A 25,689-nucleotide genomic window follows, 5' to 3' on the forward strand; every position below is an offset into this window, starting at 1 on the left:
CTTCTTCCTTAGATATTTGAATTTACCTTTTTCATTTCATCTTCAAATGCCTTTTCCAAATATTTGTATCTCCTGATGAGTTTGTTGAAGACCTAAACACAAAGCAGAATCATTGAATTATGCAAATAATTTAAAGGTCACAGATAGAGGGGTGGAATCCACCATATGTACCATCACAGGTCTACAATAATAAAAAAGACGAGTGTGCTCATACTAAGACATGGGAACCATGAGCACTTCAAAAGAGGTACCATGACCCCAAGAAAAGTAAGACCCAATACATACAGAGGATAAAGCGAACTGAAGAATAGAAACAGGGCCCAGAGACATGGATCTAAGGTTAAGAGTGCTTGCTGCTTTCTCAGAGGACTGAGCTTAATTCCCAGTACCCATGTTGGTAAGCTCAAAAGTGCCTGTAACTCTAGCCATAGGGAAATGTTTCCAATCTTAAAGGGCTCCTACGCTTTTACACATATCCTTAGACAAATACATGCACTTTAAAAACAAAAATACAATCTAAAATGAAAAAAATTAAAGAGAGAAAATGAATAAATAAATGTTTATGAAAATAAAATGGGATTTTTTAATCTTCGAGTGAGTTACAGGCATTGAGTATGTCTGAAACAAAGGGGTTAACGATAAAATCACTCGGCCAGTGGTATAGGTCGGGAGAGCAGAGCTCAGGGCACATTACTATCCGGATGAATCATAGATGTGTTTTTTGTAGGTGAACAAAAAACACAATCTACTTAGCTATGAAGAATTACCGGCCTCACTATTTCTACAGAACCCTCAAGCAGGGTTTGCCTTTCTGTCTTGAGTCTAGACTGTTATGTATGAATGGTTCTTTTACTGAGACAGCGATCTTGTAAGTACCGATTATCTTTAGTAACCATGCACATGTCTGAACCCAATTGCTTTCTCTAATGTCCATGTAACATACTTTTAAGTTGGTGTGTTTCTTCATATAACTAAGAGTACCAAGAACAACACTAAAATCACCTCAGGCTTTCAATCAAAGTACTTGCCAAGTATATAGCTTATAGAAAATTAATTTTCAACTCAAACACGCTTTTTATTCTGTTTTTTCTTCTGACTGAACATCCCATTGGTCAGGTTCTTCTGACAATCTATAAATAAGCAATGACTTAAAAGCTCAAACACAGACCAGAAGATCTTTGGTTTTATAAAAGTCGTCCATCCATCTACCACCCCCAATCCATCCATCCAATCACCCACCCATCCATCTAATTACCTACCCACTCACCCATCAATCCACCCACCCTCCCTCCCTCCCTCCCTCCCTCCCTCCCTCCCTCCCTCCCTCCTTCCTTCCTTCTGTGTGTGTGGGTGCACAAGTATCATCACACTCGTGTGGAGTCCAGAGGAAACGTTTCGGGTTACTTCTTTCCTCCTGACAAATGGGTTCAGGGGATTGAAGCTGGGCCATCGGGCTTGGTGCAGCTGTCTTTACCCAAAGTCATCAGAGCCCCAAAAGATCTTCCTTCATATTAAATATGAAAAATGGAATCACTTGCTAAAAGATACCACCCTACTAATACAGGATAAAAAGGCAAACAGTACTATATCTTTACATTTAGAAATATACAAATATATTCCTATAGGAACAGTTGTCCTTTTGACTTCCAGTTTCGTTTCATTTTAATTTATGTTTTCATTGGGATGCAAACAATAATCTGCAGTAACTTGATGCTGAATGTTCTATTATGACACGGTAGACATTAAACTGTTATTAGGTATCAAAGAAATCAGACTTAGGAATTATGGTCCTTCCAGCTGTGGTAGCACAACAGGCAGCAGGAGTTTGAAGCCAGCCTGGGCTATGAGACCCAGCCCCAAATCAAAAAGATGAGCTATGGAACTCAGGGTTATTATTGAAGCCTATGCCTTCTCCGAGTATTTATAGCTCTTGTATACACAGTAGAAACAAAGACATCTAGAGGACACACCAGCGTCCTCTAGATGCTTAATCTTCTGTTTCATGCAAAAAAAATCTAACCCCCTATTTTGGTAGTGAAGCTTGTGCAAGCTACACAGACACATGCTCCCCACTGAGCCGCACTGCCAGATCAGACTTTCGAAGAGTCCATATATAATCAGACAGGAAGAGTAGATCTGGTTAGCTGTATTTGCAATGAATGGATAGCTTCCTGACCTTTCAGTAGGCCTTAAAATTCATTACTTTTTTTTAACCAAGCTAATGTGGGCAAACTAACACTCCATAATTTGACTTAGTATTGCCCTAAAAACCAGTGAGTTTGAACATACTTGCACACATTTAATGGGGATTTGTTTCTTCTCCTTTGAAATGTCTCTATGCATCCTTTCTTAGAAAGGATGCTTATCCCAATTTATTATTGACTCATGAATCTCTTATAGGTTTTATGCTATACAAGTATCTCTTCAGCTCTTATTCATTTTTGAGACTGGGTCCAATAAAGCCTCAACTCACTATGTAGCTGAGGATAGGATGTCTTTGAACTTCTGGTCTACCTACTTCTACCTCCAGAGTGATGGGATTGCTCGCATGCACCAGGTGTCCACTCACTTTATGCAGTGCCTGGGGCTCAAGCTTGGGCTTTATGCATGCTAGGTAAATACTCTACTAGCCAGATTACATTCATAGTCCCTTCCTTCTTTATGACTGCTAAAAAATTGGTTTATTTTATTTTTGTGCATTAGTGTTTAGTCGGTATGTATGTCTGTGCACCACATGCATGCAGAGTACCCTAGAGACCAGAAGGGGTTATTGGATTCCCTGGGACTTGAGTGGTAAGCTGTCACATGGGTGCTGATGATTAAACCCAGGTCTTGACCACTGTGCGATCTCTCCAGCTCTCTTCATTTTCTTTAATAGCTATACAGTATGTATTCTGTTAATATAAATCGCAAAACTTTCCATTGGCTTTTACAACAGTTCCCCTCCTTGGTATTACTATAAGAAATATTGTGATGCTAATTTAATTGCCATTTCATACATGCTCAAACATAGCTGTAAGATGTTTTAAGACCAAGAAGTAAAACCAGGGCTGGAGAGATGGCTCAGCGGTTAAGAGCACCCGACTGCTCTTCCAGAGGTCCTGAGTTCAATTCCCAGCAACCACATGGTGGCTCACAACCATCTGTAATGAGATCTGATGCCCTCTTCTGGTGTGTCTGAAGACAGCTACAGTGTATTATATAAATATAATAAATGAATAAATAAATCTTTAAAAAAAAAAAGAAGTAAAACCAATGGGCCAAAGGGAATGGGCAACTTTAGTATGACAAGAAGGAGCAAAACGGTTTTCTCCAAAAGATAGGATGACTGTGTAGCAAAAATTCAGCTGCAGTGGGCACCTGGAGCCTTGTAGATGAGGGGCAAAGGTGTGGTACTTAATGCTCTCTGTTCTAGCAGGAATGCAACTGTGTATTTTCACACACTTAAAAGAGTCCATCTAGCAGTGTGACTGGGAGCGCTTTCCCTGCCATTTTGTTCAGAGGTTGTGATCCAGCACACGCACTCTTTCCATGCCAGATGCTACCTGAGCATAGTTTCGGATGGTTTCATGATCTTCATTTGCTGAAAACACACAGTGGTTGGTCATCTTGGTCTTGTCACCATCATCTATGCGTGTTCCTCCAGGGGCTGTGAAGACAAGTCATTATAGTTAGGATACAGCAGAGGGACGACACCAAAATATGAAGAGAGAAGCAAGGAAAAACACCGAGAGTAGAGGTAAAAAAAGAGCCACAGTAAATTCCCTTGGATACACATGTATTTAGTCAAGACAATGCAAATAAGCTGCTTACATCACACCTGACCACATCGGCGCCATATCCTGGCCTTCACTAGATTCTGTCCTTATAAACCTAGTCCTTTCCTAAGTGGGTACCTAACCACGAAAACTCACTTTTATTCAGTGAAATGAGTTGAATTCCACTAGTCTCAGTGCACTTTGAAGATTCCCCCATTGGGCCTTGACATTTTCTGCACTGGTAAATGCCTTGCTGCACTGTGTTTACATAACTGTAGGATTGCACAGACTCGATTCTTTTTTGTTTGTTTTTGTATTATTGTTTCAATTATGTGTGTCTTTGCACTTGTAAGTGATGATGACGGCAGAGACTAGAAGAGAATGTCTGATGCCCCGAAGCTGAAGTTATTAATCACTGAGCCATCTCTTAGTGCAAGATCCAAGTTTTATACATGGCAAGTGTGCTGGTAGTAGGTTATTAGTCCTGACTGTGGTGTCAACCATATTAAACAATTTTTATGGACATTTTTGGCTTTTATTGGGACACAGGAATGTTTCTAAAATCCTTTCCTCTTTCATTAACACGATTTCCCATATGTGATTAATAGTCTGTACTGACTCCTTGAACTCGTACTTAGTCATCAAGTACCTGCATTGGTTGGAACAATGTTTTATTCTCTTATTTGTTTTGCTAGAAGAATAAATGGACTGGAACAAGAGTGCCTTTTTTATGAGAGTTCAATTTCCATGTTCCCGTAAGTTCTAACAATGGCTGCTATAAGCAGTGATTGACTTCAAGGGCGGGATCAGAGAATTAACCATTTCCGTTTTTTCAGCTCTATTTCACTATGGTCAAGATGTGTTTGAATAGCTCATGTCAGAGTGATACCTCTCCTATACTTACCAAGTATTTGAAGCATATAGTTTTATAACAAGTTCTTGTGCTCTGCACCTTGGGTACAGCAACAAAGAGACCAACCTTGTTATCTCCTTATCAGTCACTTCCTACATTTGTGTGCTCTAGCTTTAATGTAATTTGTGACTGGGTGAAAAAGCCACACAGCCAGTTGTGTCACTGGACATAGGCAAGTGAGAATTTCTTAGCTTACAGACTCTTCCAGGGGGCTTTAGAATTCAGCAAGTAGTTTTGTAAGTAAATTAATTTTAGAGACGTGGGCTCTAGCAGGAGTCTGTTTTCCTTAAACCAACCTATGTACCCAATGCACATAGTGTACACAACCACCTGGGACAACATGGAGGGAAATGTCTTAAAAGTTGCATTCGTTCATTACACACAATAGATACACTTGTCACATGCTGATGGCACACTCACATTTAAATTTTTTTTTAAATCATATTAGAAGCAAGAGTAAACTGTCACTTCTAGGTTTTGGAATACCACTAGTTTTCAAGGTAGTAGTAGTAGTAAAAGAAAATAGATTCATTGTATCGAGACCGTTTCTCAAGGTAGAGGTAGAGAAAAGAAAAATATTCTTTGAAGAAAGACCAAGAACAATAGGAAAACTCTGTGGTATGAAGGAAATTCCTGCTCAACTGGTTGTTTAACAAAGGATTCACATCGAAGGAATGAACTTGTCTTAGCTCATTAATTACACCATAAATCTGGATTCAAAGGCACCTGGGGTTGTATACCTGGACTAACTATGCTAAACATTTGTCCTACTTTCTTGCTGTACATAATAACACAGTGTGAACGATGGAGTTTGGCTGCAGAGCTAAACTGGCTACTGATTGTAAATAAGCCCTCCAGATAGTCATCAATGATCAGTGAGCAAATACTGCAACACTTTCATGGGCCGGGGGAGAAGGGTGAAAGACTGGTGGGAAGGAACATGTAGCAATCTAGTAAGAGAGGAAGGAAATACAAACAAACAGCTCAATAAAAGCAAGAGGCTCTCAGGACCCAACATGGATGAGATTAGCTGAAATGCCCAACAAAGGGGAGGGAGAACCTGTAGAGACCATATCCGGGGGTTAGGCAAGGCCCTGGGTTGAGGGGTGGGGCCATTCATTCTCCTCAAAATTTTAACCCAGAATTGCTCCTGTCTAAAGGAAATACAGGGACAAAGAGTGGAGCAGAGACTGAAGGAAAGGTCATCCAGAGACTGCCCTACTTGGGGATTCATCCCATATGAAGCCACCAATGTCAGTCACTATTGCTGATGCCAAGAAGTGCTTGCTGACAGGAGCCTGATATGGAGGTCTCTTGAGAGGCTCTGCCAGAGCCTTACTGACACAGATGAGGATGCTTGCAGCCAACCACCGGACTGATCACGGGGACCCCAGTGGAGGAGTTAGCGAAAAGACTGAAGGAGCTGAAGGGGTTTGCAATCCTATAGGAAGAACAACATCAACCAACTAGACCCTCAGAACTCCCAGGGACTAAGCCACCAACCAACAAGTACACAGGGAGGGACCTATGGCTCCAGCCACATATGTAGCAGAGGATGGCCTTGTCAGGCATCAATGGGAGGAGAGACCTTTGGCCCTGTGAAGACCAGTGTAGGGGAATGCCAGGGTGGTGAGGTGGGAGTGGGTGGGAAGGGGAGCATCTACATAGAAGGGGAGAGTGAGAGGGAGGAACCAGGAAAGGGGATAACATTTGAAATGTAAATACATAAAATATCCAAAAAGGAAAAAAGAAAAAAAGAAGAGTGCCACCTGGAGGCCACAGGCAGCCTAATACACAATACACAGTTGTGATAGGAGAACTTGAATTGTCTATGCAAATGAGCTGCCCGCAGGATTGGTTACAGTAGCATGGTTCCACAGGACTTGGCACCAGTGACGTGTGACAAACTTCCTGACCATTATAGCTGCACAGAGTTGCCAGTGTAATGATAAAGAACATGATAACCAGCGAATACTAAAAGTCATGCTAGAACATTCTGTATTATTCATTACAAAAATACCAATTGTTAATTTAATTGACAAGATCTAAAAAAAGATAGATGTAAGTAGAGACTCGTGATTTACAGTGAAATGTTAACTAAAACATTCTCTTTGACTGCTAGGATCCTTACCATCATCCACCCTTAAATTCCTTGGTGCTTGCCAATTACACAGAGCAGGACACAGGACACAGGATTTGTGTCCACCAACCCTGGAACTCAATATTCTTTAACACAGCTGGGCCATGTACAAATCACCCCAAATATAATGTTCATGGGAAGTGAAAGGCAGAATATATTGCTTAGTAAACATAAATTAAAATGCATATATATATATCACACACACACTCAATTCTCAAAACTGTGTGAGGTGAGAGATTTCTAGAAGGGAATTAACCAAAATATTATCAGTGGGTATTTCTAGGTATTGGGATTTACCATACTATATACAGCTCTCTTGAATTCTACACTGATGAATGAGTTATATAAATGGTAACACAAAATTAATTCAGTATGTAGTGAAAGTTGGCAGTGTAGAACACACCCTGGTGATGTCTGGGGCCATGTTCCACATCAGAGCATGTAAACAGAGCTCAGAAGAGGCTCTACATCAAAACGGAGGAAGGTATTTGCCCTACTGCAAGGCAGCTTGGCTTAGCCAATGTTTCTCAATAGAAAGCACAGATGGCATCTGGGACAGACACTCTGCCTTTGTATCACCTACTGTCTTATCAGTGCACCCAGCACACTTGCCCCCACTTCCATTGGTAACAACCAATTTCCACAGGTTTACAAATCTCAAAGAAACCACCTCACTCATATTTTATTTTATGTGTGCAGGTGCTTTGGATGGAAGTGTGTAGCAGCTGTGGAAGCCAGAGAGGGCATTGGATTCAATGGAACTGGAGTTACAGATGGTTGTGAGTCACCATGTAGGTGCTGGGAAACTGAACCTAGGTCCTTTAGAAGAGCAGCCACCTCTCAGTTCCCAAATATCTGTTAAATAGCTTAACATCAGGAAACTGACTGCTTCTAATGACACATAGCTACAAAAGAAGCCAACTACAGGAACTAAGATCTAGAGGGGCTGGGGAGAGAGCTCAGTTGTTATAAAGAGCAGAACTCAAGAGTTCCAGGAGCTGCATAAAATACCCAGTGGCTATTAAGAAAGCAGGGACATGGGTTTCCCTAGAACAAGTGGGCTAGCCAGAGTAGTCATCTTAGCAAGCTTTGGTTTTCACTGAGAGACTTTGCTTGTCTCATTGAATAATTTGGAAGAGCTATACAGGGGGATTCCTAACCTTGGGCTTTCACATGCATGTGTTTGTGGAGGAGAAAAGAGAAGCTGCCATTTGTTATCTGAGCTCATTAACTACACAGCAAAGATATAAAAGACTTAGGCAATACTCAAGGGCACAGCCTTCTACAGACACTTCAGATTAGGAACACACGAGGCAGTCGGCTTTTGGCTTAAGTAGTGGCCATGTCCTCATGTCAACAGAAACTCCTACTTCTATGCTCTATGAACCAGCCATCATTTTAAGCCTGCATTGGGAAACAAATGTATATATAATATACCAGTGACGGGTCCTGAGAGTTTCAGTGGACAACTGCTTTAACTTCTAAAAAGGCTGATTGTGTAATTGCACATGTTAGAAATAATGGCAATTAAGGGGACACCTGCACAAATTAAAACTGATAATGTTTCCACATATACATCCAGTAACATGAAGGACTTCTTTGAATGTTACAAAGGAAAGCATTACTACTGGTATACCACACAATCCTATAACTCAGGCAGTTATAGAGAGAGTCAACTGTACCTTAAAAAAGATGTTTATTAAACACAAAGGGAGAGCAAAAAACCCAAAATAATGCTTTGTTAATTTTCTTAATAAGTTAGGCTACAACAGCAGCTGAAAGACATTGGATTATTGAAAAAACCTCAGGAACTAAGCCAACCAATACACTATAAGGATGTGTTGACATTAGAATGGAAACCTGCAATAGTTTTAAGATTATGTGATTATTCTTATATATCTGCAGGGAATGAGAAATATGGTTACCAACCAAATGTATAAAACTCAGATCTGACCAGGGAAAACCTTTTATCAGCTGAGACATGAGTGTCTCCACAAAGCAAACAGCCCAGGTGATTCACTCTCAGAATGTCTGTTACTGATCTCTCCAAAAAAAAAAAAAAAAAAAAAAAAAAAAAAAAAAAAAAAAAAAAAAAGCACCCAACTTCAAAAGGCCTAGCCCAAACCATTGGTCACACAAAGACTGGACAGACAATACAGAGACTGGGCACCAAATGTTACAGCTAGCTCTTTTCAGATGAACCATTCCCCCCTTCCCCTTGGGCCTCATACATGAATTCTTCTTCCCAATTCAGCAGGAAGCGATTGTAAGACTGTTGGGGTGGATAGTTTTGCTTCTGTGATGTGTTATGGTCGTTATCATCTAGAGTGGTAGGTTGTTTTGCTTGGTTATTGCACATCGATGGAAATTTAAGGTCGTTTTATTAGACTATTGTTTGACTCTCTTGTACAATACATAGCTATTTGTTTAAGGTATGAGGTGAAGTCTTAGTTTTGTGGTTCTTATAATTGTTCCTATTGCATGTAGATTGTTAATGTTAGAGAAAAAGACAATTTTTAAACAGAAAGGGGGCTATGATGTGGAAATTTCTGGATTTTTTTTTTTTTTTAATTTTGAGACTCAATTGTGCCATGTGATATTTTTCTGGAGACTGTCTTATAAGAGGATGCTTTGCTGAAGCAGGGAAGATGTTTTGTTGATTACAAACACATCATGTTTTTCTGGAAGCTGCCTGGAAAAAGGGCATGTGGTGTTTTGCTGAAGTGGACACGAGAGAATATGCGATGTTTGGAAAGGGTATAAGTATAACCCAACAGACAGTGGATGATGCTGTGTGGGCCTGGTTCACCTTACCGCTCTCTGCTGATCATGGTTTGTCAGGAATTTGTGGAGAGAATATCACGTTTTGTGATAGCCCAGCTTGTGATAAGCAGCTTCTTGCTGCTTCTGTGGATTGGGCCGCGTGGCAGAGCCTTGCAGTTTCTGGACCCAACTCCCACTGCTGATTGTGAGTGGATCAAGCTACCGCTGCTGACTCATGGGAACTGATCTGCGGATATCCTCCATCGAAGCCTGGGATGGCCCAAAAGGACTACTTCGCAACAGGTGCATATCCCCCTCTGCCCTATTAATCTTTCCTTTTCACTACCTCTGGTGAGTGGTGGACTAGAAGGGAGGGGAAAACATTCAAGAACCCTTATTAAAGTAGGTTTTGAAAAATCTAAGCCTATACTTCATTAATACCATTCTAAATTATAATCTAGGTAAATATTGTAGATTTTTTTAAACCAAATGTCATTAATGTAAGCTTCCAAAGATTATCTTAAGAGGAAATATGGCAGTAGAATTGAAATACAGGCACACTATAAGAAAATGCCCAACTATACGGCTTACCAAGCATGCTGCCAGCCACCAGGATATCAAAGAGTGTGTCTGCATAGCGACGATAATCTAGTCGTGAGCCAGTAGAGTCCAAGAATTTGGCTACAGCTTCAAGGTCATCACCAGCTTCATTAAGCCCCTGGACAAGTGTATCCCTGAAGACTGTGGGTTCGAATTTCTCTTTTTCATCTGAAATAATAAGTAAGTAAATAAATAAATAGATTTCATGTGTTTATCCATATAGTCCTGAAAGAAACTGTAAATGTAAACTTCCATGTTCTAAAACCCCCGTTAAAATATTTATTCAAACAAACTAAATAACTCTGTATAATAAGGCCACCAAGCGTTTTAAGCATCTCACACACAATAACTTTAACGACTGTTCATTTATAGGCTAGCCCAATCTATTAAGTCTCGTCATGGAAAAATTTATGTCAACTAAAACTTAAATTATTATTTTGTCAAAGATAAAGAAATGAAGCAGAGAATCGCTGGACTGTAGAAGAAGACAATGAACAAGACGGAGATGGAGGAAACAAGACATACCTCTTCAATAAGACAAACTACTCTGGAGAATGGGCAAAGAACCCTGAATACGAGAAACAAGATGTGTTGTGTGCTGCATGCGCAGGGCAGGTACTGTCTCTCCTCAGCACGTGACATTCAGTCTCGAGAGTCCCAAAGATGTCTTGCTGTGTGTGCATGGGTGTTATCTCTATTCATATTTTGCTAGCATCCAAAGCATAACATTCAAAACACTTATTCATTGAATAAGACAGTGAGATACTTGTTTAGAATCTTACAATCTTTTTAATGGATTCTTCTAGTTGTTGTAATCTATTCCAAGATCACATATCGTCTAGATTCTGAAATACTGTGCTGTAGACTCATGCAGAAGAGATAAATGATGATTTAGTGTTGTGATTAAGCTCAGTTTTGATACCGTAGGTCATCTGACAGGGCTGCAGATGTAAGGGAAAAGAGCTGTTATTCAGCGGTGGTCACTGGTGAGGAACACAATGAAAGACATCATGACCTAATGTGATGAACTGTATTCACAAACGAACTCAGAGACATGGTGTTGTGTGGCTGGAGAGAAGTATGGGAGATGGAGGAGTCCTGGTCTAGACTCTAGAGCGTTGTCTTGTCTTGTGGAAGGCTGATGTTGAAGAAGAGAAAGAGAGGAAGAAGGCAGAGGGCAGGGAAGGACCTGATAAATACTTCCTGAGTGACAGTGGGCAGTGACAGTGACAAATGACAGAAAAAGAGAAGAACAACTGAAAGAGAAGGCTGAAAGTTATCTGCCAGAAAAAAACTAGACAAAAAGGTGAACACGCTAGAAAATCTTAGTCAAAAGACAAGGAAGAGGGCGGAGCAGTCAAAAGTTAAAATAGTACAGCAAAAACATAGCAAACCCCAAGTCAATTGAAATTACTTTTTAAATTTCCAGATAGTTTAAAAAAACAAAAAACAAACAAACAAACAAACAAAAAAACCAAACCAAAAACAGAATTGAAGAATGAATTTTTAGTTGAAAAGTGTTACATACTACCCTTAAATTGGATGCACATAAATTTTTGAATGCCAGAAATAAATCATCCACCAGATGTTTCTGAGGCAACACAAACCAAAACCAAGTCACACATGAAGTATCAAGAAACAGAATCACACGAACTGTTCAATAAATTATGAACAATTTGGGTTCAAACACCAGTTATCTTCAAAAATTTGGCTAAAACCAACTTCTAACCTAGAGTCCCAGTGTTCAGCCAAACTAGAATTCTTCAAAGACAAGGGCAAAGTGGGGATGTATTAAAATGTTCAAAGCCTCAAAAGTGTGGGGTAACTATAGGCTAAGCCACAAGATACTACAAAGGAGGAAAAGACACAGGAGAAGGAAATAGCGCAGGTGTAGACAGTGGGAAGGAAGTCCAGCTTCTAGGAGGCAGCTCAAAGCTGAAGAACACAGCAATGTGACCAAGAGAGCGCTTCACTATCATAAAAGGTGAGGGGAAATGAAACCTATGTACCACAGTCCACCTGCCAAAGTCTCAGAGATCACCGTGGATGAGGGAGTGGAAAGAGCTTAAGAGCCAGAGGCAGTGGGTGGAAAGAAGAAGACAGTGTCTTAGGGACATGGGCAGGACAGACATACACATGAATGCATTATAACAGTGGCTGCGACATCTTGTATAAGACCCACAGAGTCCCGAAAAGGAAACTCAGCACGGTGAAGGGAGTTGGGTACAAAGTTCCATCCCTAGCTGAGAGGGAAATATCTACCAGCTGCTGGGAGAAGGGTCAGTTTGCTATAAAAAAAGTACAGCTCTGATCAGGCTTCTCTAACTGAGTGGAAGGTCACACAACCAAGAACGTTTGGGCAGCACAAGCTGGTCTTGATGGAATTAAAAAATAGATGTAGAGTATGTGTGAGGAGGGAAAGGGGATATACCTAGGAAGCTTTGGGGGAGAGAGAAAAGGTGAATATGATTAAAATACATTGTATGACATTCTCAAAGGACCGACAACGTGAGATGCACCTATGACACAAGAATTCCTCCACCATACAACCACCGTTATCAATTCTTTAATATTACAAAGGGGAAGTTAAGGTTGTCTAGTTTTAAGCCATAGGAAATGAAGCCAAAATCAGAAAACTTCTGAATTCATTTAATTACAAGGTCTCACAAGGATGCTTATGTAAAGAGAAACACAACCAAGTAAGAGCTGTACCATGAAGGTCTTGTCCACAGTCGTAGGAGAGGACAGATGGTCAGAGGGAGCAGGGCTGAACACTCTGTCTCTGTAGTGGGGGTAAGCATCTAATACTGCAAAAGTAAGAAAGAAGAGGGCATGGGGGGAGGAGCAAGAGATAGCCACAGGAAAACATGATCTGACTTCATTCACGGTTGTGAAATCAAAAGCACCAACCAGACGAGTCCACTGAGGCCCAGCCGCTGTGACTACAGCCGATGGAGCCCTCTGCTTAAATTACATGCTTGCCTAACTCTGGTATCATTAAAACTGTCTCGCTTGCACAGATTGGCCACTCATAGCTGTCTAACGTAAGAACGGATAATAAGCAGTTGACATCATTTATACTAACATCAGAACCGGAGTGCTAGTCAGAGGTGCGTAAGGAGGAGATGCCATAAAGACAGATGCAGATTAATAGCAACGGTGTTCACTATAAAACAAGAGATAAAAGACTCTTTGATGTCTTAAGAAAAACATTATGCAGCCACGATCATGTAAATGGCAGCAACAGAAATAATTAGTCTTGTGCAGTGGGGGAGGGGAGGAGGGTCAACATTCTAGAAGAACAGAGTACGTAGGCTAGAGTGTAGAATAATCATAGTCCTGAGCTGGGGGAACCCATGGGCAAGCAGAGAAAACAGCACCTTTTGACTCAGAACCTAACCCAAGGGTCACTTTCTCTTCTCTGGAGACAGATGTTTGCTTCCTCGAAATAGGAAAAACACAGGAAATAGAAAGACCATAGGTCATCCATTACGTCTATGACTGACTTCAACTGAGGCGATTCTCACAACGATACACTATGCTTTGATGTTGACTGAGGTGGTAGATCAGACTTTGATAATTTGGAAATTACAAACCGAGGAACTGAGAAATATGGTTGGGGCGGGTATGTGTGTGGGGGTGGGGGCTGGGGGGGGGAGGGAAGGGGAGCCAAGCTATGCCAAGAGTCCACAGAGTAAAAATTATTTTTATGGGGCTGGAGAGATGGCTCAGGGGTCAAGGGTACTGACTGCTCTTCCAGAGGTCCTGAGTTCAATTCCCAGCAACTACATGGTGGCTCACAACCATCTGTAAAGGGATATGATGCCCTCTTCTGGTGTGTCTGAAGGTGGCTACAGTGTACTCATACACATTAAATAAATATTTTTATGTAATAGACAACTTAAAATTTTGTGTTTGAGCTGGACGTGGTGGTGCATGGTGGCCAAGAGGCAGAGGCAGGCAGGTATCTAAGGCTCTGGGGTCTATAGAGTAGCCAGGTTACACAGAGAAACCCTGTCTCAAAAATCAAACAACTTGACAACTTGTGCTTATCAACTTTCAGTAATTTCCTAAAGGAACTGCCAAGGAAGAGGTAAGATATGAGACAGCTCAACATGGCTACAGATGCTTTTGTGTGATGTCAATGTTCACTGTCACCCCGACAAAATCTAGAATCATGTGGGGAGATGGTCCCCAGGGAATATCTGAGAAGCCTTTTCTTCAGTGATATCTTCTGACTGTGGAGATAATGTGACGAGCTATCAGTGCCTCAACTTCCACAGCATGATGGGCTGTGAGCAGAATAGAATAGCTTAGAGATAAAGCACTTGTCTCACATGTACCCATGCAAGGCCCTGGCCACGTCTCTCATCATTAGCTCAGGAGGGAAGAAAGCCGACAGAGAAATCACACAGATGTGCTGACTGACGCTTCTAGTCAGGAACTCAAGCGGCTGAAACTGAAAGACTGTGGCAAGTCCAAAGCCAACTGGATGTTCACTATATGGTGAATTCTGCTCACAGCAGGAATGAGTGAAAGTCCCATGCACTTCAAGGGCTAGTACCATACTAGATTTAATCTGACTTCAGATTCCGGGAACCTCTTTTCCCTAGGAGCACTATCCTTTTCATGAATATTTCCTCAAAAAACAAAGCAAAAAACAGGAAACTAAAATATAAAACATGAGGTCACAATCAGTAAGGCTGTGCATGTAAGAAGCAGCCAAACTTATCAGTTGTTTTCACTTTGTCCTTGAAGGGGCAGAGCTCCAGTAGGACACGAGAGCCGTCCGGCACTAAACAGAAAACTCAGTTCCACAGCTGCACCACAGAATAAAGGCTAATTAAGAGTCCCAGTGCACCAGTAAGGGGAAGTAGGAGACAGTTCAAACTCTTTTCAATCCTACTAATTTGATTAGAACACACATACACTATACAACACGACACGACACGACACGACACGACACGACAACACGACACGACACAACCTACCCCTTTTCCGGGTTTTGAACCGCTGGCCTGTTAGTACCGGCTTCTGATGCTTATTCATAAAATTACTGCAAAAGAAAGACAGCATTTATGTACTTCAAATTAGCATTCCAAACAAACCTATGTAGATAACAGTACATGTTCAAGCTCAACCACGAGTGAATGTGGATTCTGCCCTCCTGGCTTAGTAAATTGAGAATTTACCAAGGACCAAGGTTGGGAAACAACCACTGGCATCAACGTTGGCAGAAGTTAAGACTCCGTGCAATGCTTTCAGGGAGTAGATGATGAATATCTGTTAATATTTACGTGATATACCCCGCAGTCTAACAATTACTTTATTCCCACTATCCTACAGTCACACTTACACACCAAGGCGGACATATATGTATGTGAAATACAGCTGTGGCATTGAACATGTGTCTCGTTAGCCCTGGAAAAGAGTGAATTAGATTGAACTCTGCTGTGGCCTCAGGTTCGGCCTCCATCTCTGATGATGGAGTTATGTTAAGACCCCATTTTCCCCATCATACACTGCGTTGAAACCTCAGTGACTTCTGCTTTTGCTCCAAAAGACAGGATGAAGTTTAGTTTCTGAGGCCGCACTTGGCTTCTTCCAGGTAGGCTCCCCCGGCTGTTCCTGGTGCTTACTCTGTGCGCGCACTCATTCACGCCTCCTTTGCAGGGACTTCCTGTCTCTGATAGCAGTGTCCCCCGCTTCCTGTGTATGCTGACTAGCGTTCTGCTCCTTCCGTCTTCAGGACCAGCCATTTTATCGTCATCTGATTGATCTAAGGACTAAAAATCTAAGACTACTTTTTAAGACTTACAAATTAAGCAACATGTGAGCATCTAAATGCTTAACTGGTCAGCTCTTCATAGGAAAGAATTCTGTTAAAGAAGATGAAGTGCAACTTGTTTGCTTAAAAGGAGGGTAAATATAATGTGCTTCTCATGCCTAAGGAAAAAATTAAATATTGATATATAAAATTTATTCTCTAAGACCTTTAACAATGAGTAGTAACCTGTTGGAATACATACCAAAAATATCTAGACTGCTTAAGTTACAGAAGCAAAAGAAGGCAGTATGTGCTATTCAAACGTGACAGCATTTACCATCTACCATTTTAAAAAGTGTGACTTGAAGCGATTCTTGGTGGCATTGTAACCCCAACTATTTGGGAGGCCGAGGCAGGAGGATTTCCACTTTAAGTTCTGCTTGGGATATGGAGAAAAAGTTCTAGGCCAACCTTGGCAGCTAAGTGAGCCCCTGTCTCAAAATGAATGAATAAAGAATAAAAAGGGGGGAGAGCTCAGTGTTGGGGTGCTAGTCACCCACTCGATCTTCAACACCATGAAAACGGCTTTATAAATCGTGACTTGAAAATGCCTGGATTTCTTCAATCACACCACTAAGTAATCAAGAAAATCAGCCCTACCCAAATAATTATCACATCATGAAGTTTAAAAGAATCATTAGCAATATGAGAAAATAATCATGATTCACTTTATAAATTAAATGCTCCTTCCTAGGGCTGGGGCTATTGCTCGGTGGTAGAACACGTGCCTGGCAGGCTCTTGGTCTTGTGCTCCATCCCCAGAGCCACCAACACCAAACAAAACCAAAATTTCCTTCCCCACCAATCGCTCTGAGGAAGTAAAAGTAACTACAAGTAAAGCAACAGACACGGAAGGCAGTCGATTTTGCCACTGGGGTTGAGTTTCTAACAACTTTACAAAGTGAAAGGAAGTGTTCTGGGAGATGCAAGGCCGACCAGCCTGAGGAAGATGGGGAATGAGTACAAATCCTTAAGCGATGCCAATAGTTACGAGGTCAGAGTCTCCATCAGCGGGTCCTCCCGTTTCACGTGATGGATGTTGGAAAAGTAATAATGCACGTGGATTATTTACATCAACTGTGAGAGCCATCCAGAAACCTCCATGTTGACATTTTTATCGGATGCACCCCAGACCAGCAAACATTCGACTGATGCAAATGTGGTGACACCTATGTCTCCCTCAACACGTCCACCTTCCCCAGTACAAACACCCCTCTGTGTATTATCCCTCAACGACCAACAAACAAAGGGTTCAAGTGTCATTAGGAAACATGGAGACAAAAGTAAAGTGAAAAACTCAACTCTCTATTAAAATGTCTTCCTTTTTTAAAAATCTGGAAAATCTCAAACGTGAGCCTTCTCTGAAAGCTTGGTTTTTGATCCGGAATACAAACCCAAGGACTTCCCTAATTAACGCCCGTCCTTGCACCTTATTCCCATTCTTATTTCTACTGGAGAATTACCACAGAGCACATTTAACTTTTAAATCAACTTCAGTTCTAAGGGCTTGCATTTTCCTTCACAGCCTGCTTATACAGCTTGTTGTCACCACTGTCTGCTCTCTGTGGAGAATAACTGAATGATACAGAAACACGTGTGTGTCTGCGAAGACTAATAAAAACCAACAAAACTCAACCAAACCAAACCTGTCTCCTACAGTCTGAGGCTGAAGGACGACTCTGGTGACCAAGAGTACCTGTCGCTGGGCTGTTTCTATTTGCAGCAGAGACACACTTCCCTCTAAATTTAGCTCTTCATGCTACACTATAACCTGCTCCAGCGAGGGTCAGCCTGTATACCGTCCTTGCTGAGCTTGTGTGAAAATCCTGGCCTGAGAAAAGCCAGGCCACCTGGGATTAAAAAACAGACATAGCTCAAACCTAGAGCAGTATCAAAGAATGTGCAGCAAAGAATATTCCAGTAGGACACTGTTAAAAGTCCACCTTCTATTACTGTTTATTATTATTTGGTATTATGTTTGCCACACTACATTATAATCTGAAACCAATGAACTAGATACAAAGAAGTAATCATTCTTTGCGCTATACTGGAAAACCTGGTGGGTGTAGCTGGAGGCCATTAGTAATCCTACTAATACTTTGGAGATCGAGATAGGGATGGGGTGGGGAGGTCACCGTTTTGATGTCAGCCTGGGCTACTCAGAGCCTACGTCAAATGGAACAAGACAGACACAGTATCAAGCCAAGCACAGATGATCTACCAGAAAAGGACTTAATCCTCTCCTGTCTCTCTGAGCTGTGATCGTTTGCCCCAGTCCTTGGAGGTTTGTTGTTCACACGCTCTGGCTTTGTCTGCTGTTTGCTCTTGTTTGGTTTATCTCTAAATTCTGATAGCCTCCTTCCATGACGTGCATACTACTGCACTATGCACAGGACACATCTTCAACTTAGGAAGATAAAGCAGAGGTCACACCATTTTTTTTTTTCCCCTGTAAAAGGAGAGAAAGATAGACTCAGCTCAATGGTCTCGTCTCCATTCCAATTGCTACGGCCTGAAGAAGCCATCTGCGAATGAGTCCTGCAAAGATGGCTCCGAGGGGAAACACTTTCATCTACAGAGCTGGTGACGTCAGTTTGATTTCTGGAACTCATTAAGGAGGAGAGAGAGAGAGAGAGAGAGAGAGAGAGAGAGAGAGAGAGAGAGAGAGAGAGAGAACGGACTCCATATAGTTGTCCTCTGATCTCCACACATGCGGAGAGTCACACATGTCCTTCTCTCCTGTCCCCATGTGTGCACACCTCACACACACGTGTGCACAAAGACTGTTCAATAAAGATTTTAAAGGAGAAAATATGAAAACAAATAGCTATGGCTATAGGGCAGTAAAACTTTATTAACAAAGTAGGTGGGAAGCCAGCTGAGACCCCACCCCCATGTCTGACTATGAACAATGCACTCAGCATGTTTATGCATAATAAAAGAACTGCTTTGTTCACAGCTCCTAACACACAAGATATATTTAACCACTGAAGCTCTTAGTAGGGCCGAATACCTAAATGTTTAATTTTATTTCATTCTCATTAATTAAAATTATAATCAATCGAATGGCCACCATATAGACTATGTGATTTTAAAAACAAGTCTTATAGCTTCAAATAATTTTTTTTCCTGCTAGCCTGTGTCCTTTTTTTTTTTTTTTTTCATCTTTATTAACTTGAGAATTTCTTATTTACATTTCGATTGTTATTCCCCTTCCCGGTTTCTTCAAATACTTTATATCTATAAAACTGTATGTTTTCTTTGGGTTGGGGGAAGGTGAGTTTTAAGACTGTAATTATGTTTCTCCCTTCCTTTTCTGCCCCCTCCAAACTCTCCCAAATACGTTCTCCACTCTACTTCAAATTCATGGCCTCGGGGTTGGGGATTTAGCTCAGTGGTAGAGCGCTTGCCTAGCAAGCACAAGGCCCTGGGTTCGGTCCCCAGCTCCGGGGAAAAAAAAAAAAAAAAGAAAAAAGATAAATTCATGGCCTCTTTTTCATTGTTATTGCATGCATATCTGTACACACACACACACACACACACACACACACACACACACACACACACACTCCTAAATATAACCTGTTTGGTCCATATAATGTTACTTGTATGTATGCTTTTATGACTGACCATTTGGGACTGGACAACTAATTGGTGTGCTCTTCCCTGGGGAGGGTGATCTTCCCCACTCCCTGCTTTGCTTAGTTGCCTGTGATTATTAGTGTAGGGTTGAGGCCTCATGAGCTCAGTTTTCTCTGTGCAGTTAGGCAAATTCGTCCGGGCTATCCTTCCTTCTTGTTTGGTCAGTCATGTTGGTGAGACTTCATAGCTTTTGATGTGCTTCCTTTTTACTAGTACTTCACCATTCCGTATGGCACCAGAAGGAACTGAAATTTGATAGGTGTTATACATGGAGGTCATCAGGGTACCCGAGGAAACCCCAGAACATTGTAACTTTGGCAGCAGTGTCTGGAGCCCAAACAATACACTTAGTTTTTGTGGGGACTGTCCAGTTGTCTTGGTCGTGTCCTACCTGGAATGGATGGTTTGAGCTTCCAGGCTGTAGAGAAAGCTTGACTATTGTGCCTTTGCCTCTGCTACTGTTTCAGAGACCAGAGGTGATTATCATCTTAGGGGACGCGGTCAGCAGTTGCTCTGATCCATTCAATTTGCAACTTTATTTATGTGGGGGTGGGTGGGTAGATATTTAGTGCCCAGTGAATCTGGGGGCTCACAGCCACAGCACAGAGAACAGGGGAAACACCACAGCTAGAATCTTACATTCATTCCGTAAGACAGATCGTGTGCAGAGAACAACTTGCAACTTGCCGGGATCGGTTCTACCTCTTCCCCAGATGGGTTCTAAGGATCATACTCAGGTAGCCAGGCTTGGTGCCAGGCACCCTTACGCACTGAGCTGTCTTGCTGACTGATCCTAAGTCTGTAGTGCATGTTTTGCATGTGAGCAAGCCCATGAAAAAGTGGGTTTTACTCAGGCCAAATATGAGGCTTTTGTGGTCCCCGGTTATGCCTATGAAACTTGGCTCTCACATATCGGTCTGTAGAGAACTCCGCTTCTGGGCTTCTTGGCACAAGTTGCCCAGGTCCTTTATAGAATTGGGTTGGTCATCTACTTTTCCAGGAGACTGGCGCCTAGGAAAATGGTATGGAATTAGCAATGGTAAAGCCACTCCCTGTGAGGTGACAGGTGACTGTGAAGCATTATCATTGTGGGGACCCTAGGTGACCTAGACCTGGCGGGGTAGGGTCTTTCCTGTTCAGCAGAAAGAATACCAGGGAGACAGCCAGCAGAACCTCTGGGGACAGGAGGCCTTCCTTTCTGCTGTGCAGCCAGCTAACCTCCCTTTATCACGGAGGTGATCTTTGGCCCTCTTCCTGCCCACACCTACATAAGACAGGTTCCTGTGGTTAAGGGAGGCTCCTCAGGGCAACCGGAGATGCTGCCTTGTGAAGGTGGCTCCAAGAAAGTCAGCAAGTTTCCTTTTCCTCAGTTCCTCTCCTGGGTTGCAAGCTTCTCTCCCTCTGCCCATCTCTATTTCTATAAATGTGCAAGGCACCTCTACTTATTGGTTTAGGAGGGTTTGGGGTTCAAGAACCAACCTTTTGTGTTTTCCAGCAAGAAGTCACATGGACGTTGTTTTTGTTAAAGAAACACTTTCAAGGCCTGGGAAGGCGGTGGGTGGGAACAGGTCCTTTCCCATGTGAGGGCTACATCCAGGGAGAGCTAGTTAGGGTTAACCTGAGATCTGGGTAGATGCCCAGGAGTGGAATAGCTAGGCCATTCGATAGCTGTGATAATGCATTCTGATGAAAATATCTTACATTCTAAGAGACGAGAATTTTTTCCAGACCTCACAGCCAGATTTAATAATATACCTTAGTGTGGTTTAAGACTGCAGGCCATGTGGGCTCGGCCTGTGCCTTTAAGAAACAGTGTAACAACCAACTTTAACTTGCCTTGAATTTTCCTGTAATCAACTTTTATAACCTAATACTTAGCAAAGCTCTTCTATACATTATGCACTCTCATGCCTCTGACCCAGATAGTGTGTGTGTGTGTGTGTGTGTGTGTGTGTGTGTGTGTGTGTGTGTGTACAATCACTTACTGGAAACAGCAAACGGGCTGAAAAAATGGCTTTATAAAATGAATATTGACCATAAATGTCAGATGGGCCATACAGATATTGCTTGCCAAACAATGATGTTTATAATATTGGTCGTTATCTGGGTCAGTTGGGGTTAGAGTCAGTGACTTAATTCCTTGTAAAACTCTGTTAAAGATTGCTGGAAAGTATCCCTCATTCCTTCCCCACATGATACTTTCTGAGCTGTCCAATGAAAAGAGAACAAAGCCTTCTGTTAGGGATAGCGAGAGAGATTCTGAAGACAGCGTTCTGGCAGTTATTGATTCAGACTCATGCAACAGATAGACAGGATGACGGAAGAGAGACAGAGTGAAGCGGAGAATTTAAATCTGGGTTCCCTCTTGGTCAAATGACACCAAGGGGATTCGATTCCTTTCTTTAATGAGACATCGTTATTTGTGACTTTGCATTTATTATTAATGTGTCCAAACCCACTGCAACAATGTAACTCACATCTGTAATACTTACATATTTTTTTCCATACTGATAATTTTATATCCTATGATACTGAGGAACAAGGATGGAAGACAGAAGAAAAATATCAGATTTGAGGAGAGGAGTACAAAGAGAGGCAAGGGCTGGAGAGATGTCTCAGAGGTTATGAGTATTATCATCATTAACAGGAGTACCAGGGGATCTGATCCCTCTCTGGCCTCCATGGTTTCTGCACACAGGTGGCTTACCTGCCTGCATCACAGAAACTTTGAAGATGTTATTTAAAGGGCGGAATGTGGAAGTCTGTTAAGGGGATTTGAGGGTGCTGGAGAAGTTTAGCTGGTAAAAGCACTCGCCACTCCTCAGAGGACCCAGATCCAGTTTCTAGCACCCACACAGTGCCTTTCCCAACAGCTTTAACTCCAGTTGCAGAGGATCTGAGCCTTCTGGCCCAACAGTCACTGCATGCAAGCAAGTGGCACAAGCGGCCATGCAGGCTAAACACTCACACAACAAATACAAATCTTTTTAAGGGGAGGTGGTGGTTAATGGTATCATTGTCAGTTTAATTTACAGTCTATCCCTTAATAAGGAGAGAAGTTAGTTTGATGTGTAAATTTTGGAATACGGGCTTACTAACAGGCTAACTATATAACAGTTTGTAGTTCAAAGCATATTGTTACATTAAAACTATTTTTTAAATCCATACAAAACAATGTGTTTTCTGTTTGTGTAAGGTCAGTGAAACACAAGAATGTATGTGTATTTAAATTTATATATACGAATACATATATCTGTATTATAAACATTCATGTCAATAGGTGTTTTAGTTTTCCTTGAAGATGTCAGAACACCTGAGTTATTTCTAGAAGTTGAGCATTCCGAGGAACTTAGAAAGTCATGTTATCTTTCTTGGCAGCACTTAGGTTTCTGAGCACTCCCTGAGAAGGCAGAACTCCTAAGGGTTCTGAATCATTTCCTCTTCCCAAGTTCTCCTAAATGATTTATTGTTTCCTGTGTTTGCCTTTCCTCTGTAGCTCTGTGTGTGCGTAACTTTTATTTCTGAATGATTTGAGAAGAGTTTATATGTACTTTCTGCCTCGGTCTGCTACTTGAGTGTGCATTTCTGAAGAGTCAGAAAATGGGCTGCTGAGATGGCTCCGTGGATAAAGCCACTGGCTGCCACACTCCATGGCCTGTGTCAGTCCTCAGAACGTACACAGTATAGAACCACACCAACTGTCCTCTGATGTCCCCACATACATAGCAGCATGCACATACCCAAAACACATGGACAGACAGACAGACAGACAGACAGACACACACACACACACACACTAAACAAATAAATATAATTAAAATGTTTTCTTGAAAATAGGCGTTTCCTATAGAACACAGGACAATAATAAAATCTAGTGAATTTAATGTAGTCCTTGAACTTACTGCAATCTACCTGCCTCTACTCCCTGAATGCTAGGATTAGAGTTTGGGCTGCTATACTAGGCTTATAACACATTTTTTAGTGTAGACTTTTATGTTTTTGTTTTTATGTAATAATTCCAAAACGGAAAACTTCCTAATCCCTGGACTCATATTTATTAGTTGGCATTGGACTAAAGAAAAAAGGATTCCTTTGAGCTGGGGGCGTCGCTCACTAACATACACAAAGCTCTGAGTCGAATCCCCAGAGCCAGGTACAGACCTGTAATCACAGTGCTCTGGAGGTCTATCCTTATCTACAAGTCAAGTTTAAGGCCAGCCTGGGCTATGGGAGACCCTGTTTCCAAAATGTCTCCTCCACACTTGTATCCTTTTCTTCTCTGCACTGTCCACTGTTTTTACATAAAGTTAGAGGTACAGGCCTCCCAGCTCTGATTTCTTTTCAGAGTATTGTCACTCATGTCCCTGAATCGTTGACATTCACAGCATCCCAAACTAGGCTAAGAACTGTTTTCAAATTAGTTTTTATTATTTTAATTTTAAAAATGTTTGTTGGTTTGTATTTATTTAGAAACCAGGTATCTCAGGGACCAGACTAAATCTATCCCACTCAACCTTGAAATCAATCAGCTATCCTGGGACTCTTGGTTTTGTTTAGTAGGAAGTGATGTGATGCTAAAAAATGTTCTCTAATTCCTAGGTAAATCTCTCTGTGTATGTGTGAATAACAATGTTGCTATGATCCTGTGGGAATCAGCAGCAGTTACATTTTTTCAAGTACCATGCAACTTTAGTAGCAGAATTTTAGCATTTGAGTGTGCTCTGTGCTTGTACTTAGTACTCTAGTAAAGCAAAAAGTAAGAGGAATTCTGATCAGATCTTTATTTCTTTTCTTAAAGTTCGTTTTTCACTTAATTTTATTTATGTGTATGGACATTTCAGCTGCACGCATGCCTCCAAGGCACATGCATGCCTGAAGGCAGCGTCTGACTTAGTTACTGTTCTATTGCTATGTAGAGACTGTGATCGAGGCAACTCATATAAAAGAAAGCATTTAATTGGGGGCTTGCTTATGACTTTGGAGGGCTAGTCCAATATCATGGTGGGACTAAAAGACAGGAATGGCTCGGGAGCAGTAGCTGAGAGCTTTACATATTGATCCATGGGCAGCAGGGGAGCGGGAAGAGGAAGGGAGGGAGGGAGGGAGGGAGGGAGGGAGGGAGGGGAGAACCTTGTAAGCTTTTGAAACCTCAAAGACTTCCTCCAACAAGGCCACATCTCCTCCCCAGCTAAACCTCTCCAGCACCACCCTCAAATCATTTTAATAGACTTCCAAATTCCCCTCCTTTAGGATAATGTCTTCAAAGTTTATGTGATACATGCAAGGGAGATACCTGTGTACAGATGCCAGAGAGGGATCAGGTCCCTCAGAACTGGAGTTTAATGTGATTGAGAACCACCTTACAGGAGTATCAGGACTCAAACTTGGCCTTCTGCAAAAGCAGCAAGCTAAGTCGTCTCTCTAGCTCCTTATCAAATACTGTCCTTGGGACTTGGAATGAAGTGACCTAACTCAGTGGTATATTTTACCATTTGTTTTTCTTCTAAAAGCCTGATTTAGTACTTCACACTAGCTACTGCTTCAGAGGGAAGTCATTCTCAAATTACAAGTTACTTTGTAGTTCTAAGCTTAGAAAGAATAAGGTTTGTCAGTAGCTTCTAATGCTGTTAAACGATACTATGGCAAGAGTGAAACACCATCAAACTAACCTAATTCAAAAAGGCAAAGATTAGGGGCTGGAGAGATGGCCCAACAGTTAAGAGAATTGGTTGTTCTTTCAGAGATTATGAGTTCAAATCCCAGCAACCACATGGTGGCTCATAACTATTTATATTATAATGAGATCTGGTGCCTACTTCTGTTGTGTAGTGTTCTACATGCAGGTAGAACACTATATACATAGTAAATGAATAAACCTTTTTTAAAAAGGCACAAAATAAAAACCAAAGTTTACATCTCAACCTTTCTTATTCTGACCCTATGACCTAGAGAAATGATAATTTTGATGCTTTAACATTACCGTATGGATCCCTTTATAAAAATGTCTTTATCACTGGAAGATCTTGAAGGGGCTCGAGACCCCATA

The 25,689-nt window shown here is 41.6% G+C and overlaps 1 protein-coding gene across 3 annotated transcripts in view; it reads right to left on the minus strand.

Annotated features, from left to right (window-relative positions):
* Bzw2 (basic leucine zipper and W2 domains 2) overlaps positions 1-25,689 on the minus strand; it is a 60,560-nt gene that overhangs the window by 25,325 nt on the left and 9,546 nt on the right. For all 3 annotated transcript variants that reach the window (NM_134402.3, XM_063261524.1, XM_063261525.1), the window contains exons 2-5: positions 15,166-15,230; positions 10,166-10,342; positions 3,546-3,649; positions 27-92 (exon numbers count right to left, since the gene is read on the minus strand). In NM_134402.3, the coding sequence (NP_599229.1) occupies positions 27-92; positions 3,546-3,649; positions 10,166-10,342; positions 15,166-15,223 (405 nt within the window). In that variant the 5' untranslated portion in view covers positions 15,224-15,230. The remainder of the gene's footprint in view (positions 1-26; positions 93-3,545; positions 3,650-10,165; positions 10,343-15,165; positions 15,231-25,689) is intronic.

The sequence above is a fragment of the Rattus norvegicus genome, chromosome 6 (genome assembly GCF_036323735.1).
Source record: "Rattus norvegicus strain BN/NHsdMcwi chromosome 6, GRCr8, whole genome shotgun sequence".
Classification (NCBI taxonomy): domain Eukaryota; kingdom Metazoa; phylum Chordata; class Mammalia; order Rodentia; family Muridae; genus Rattus; species Rattus norvegicus.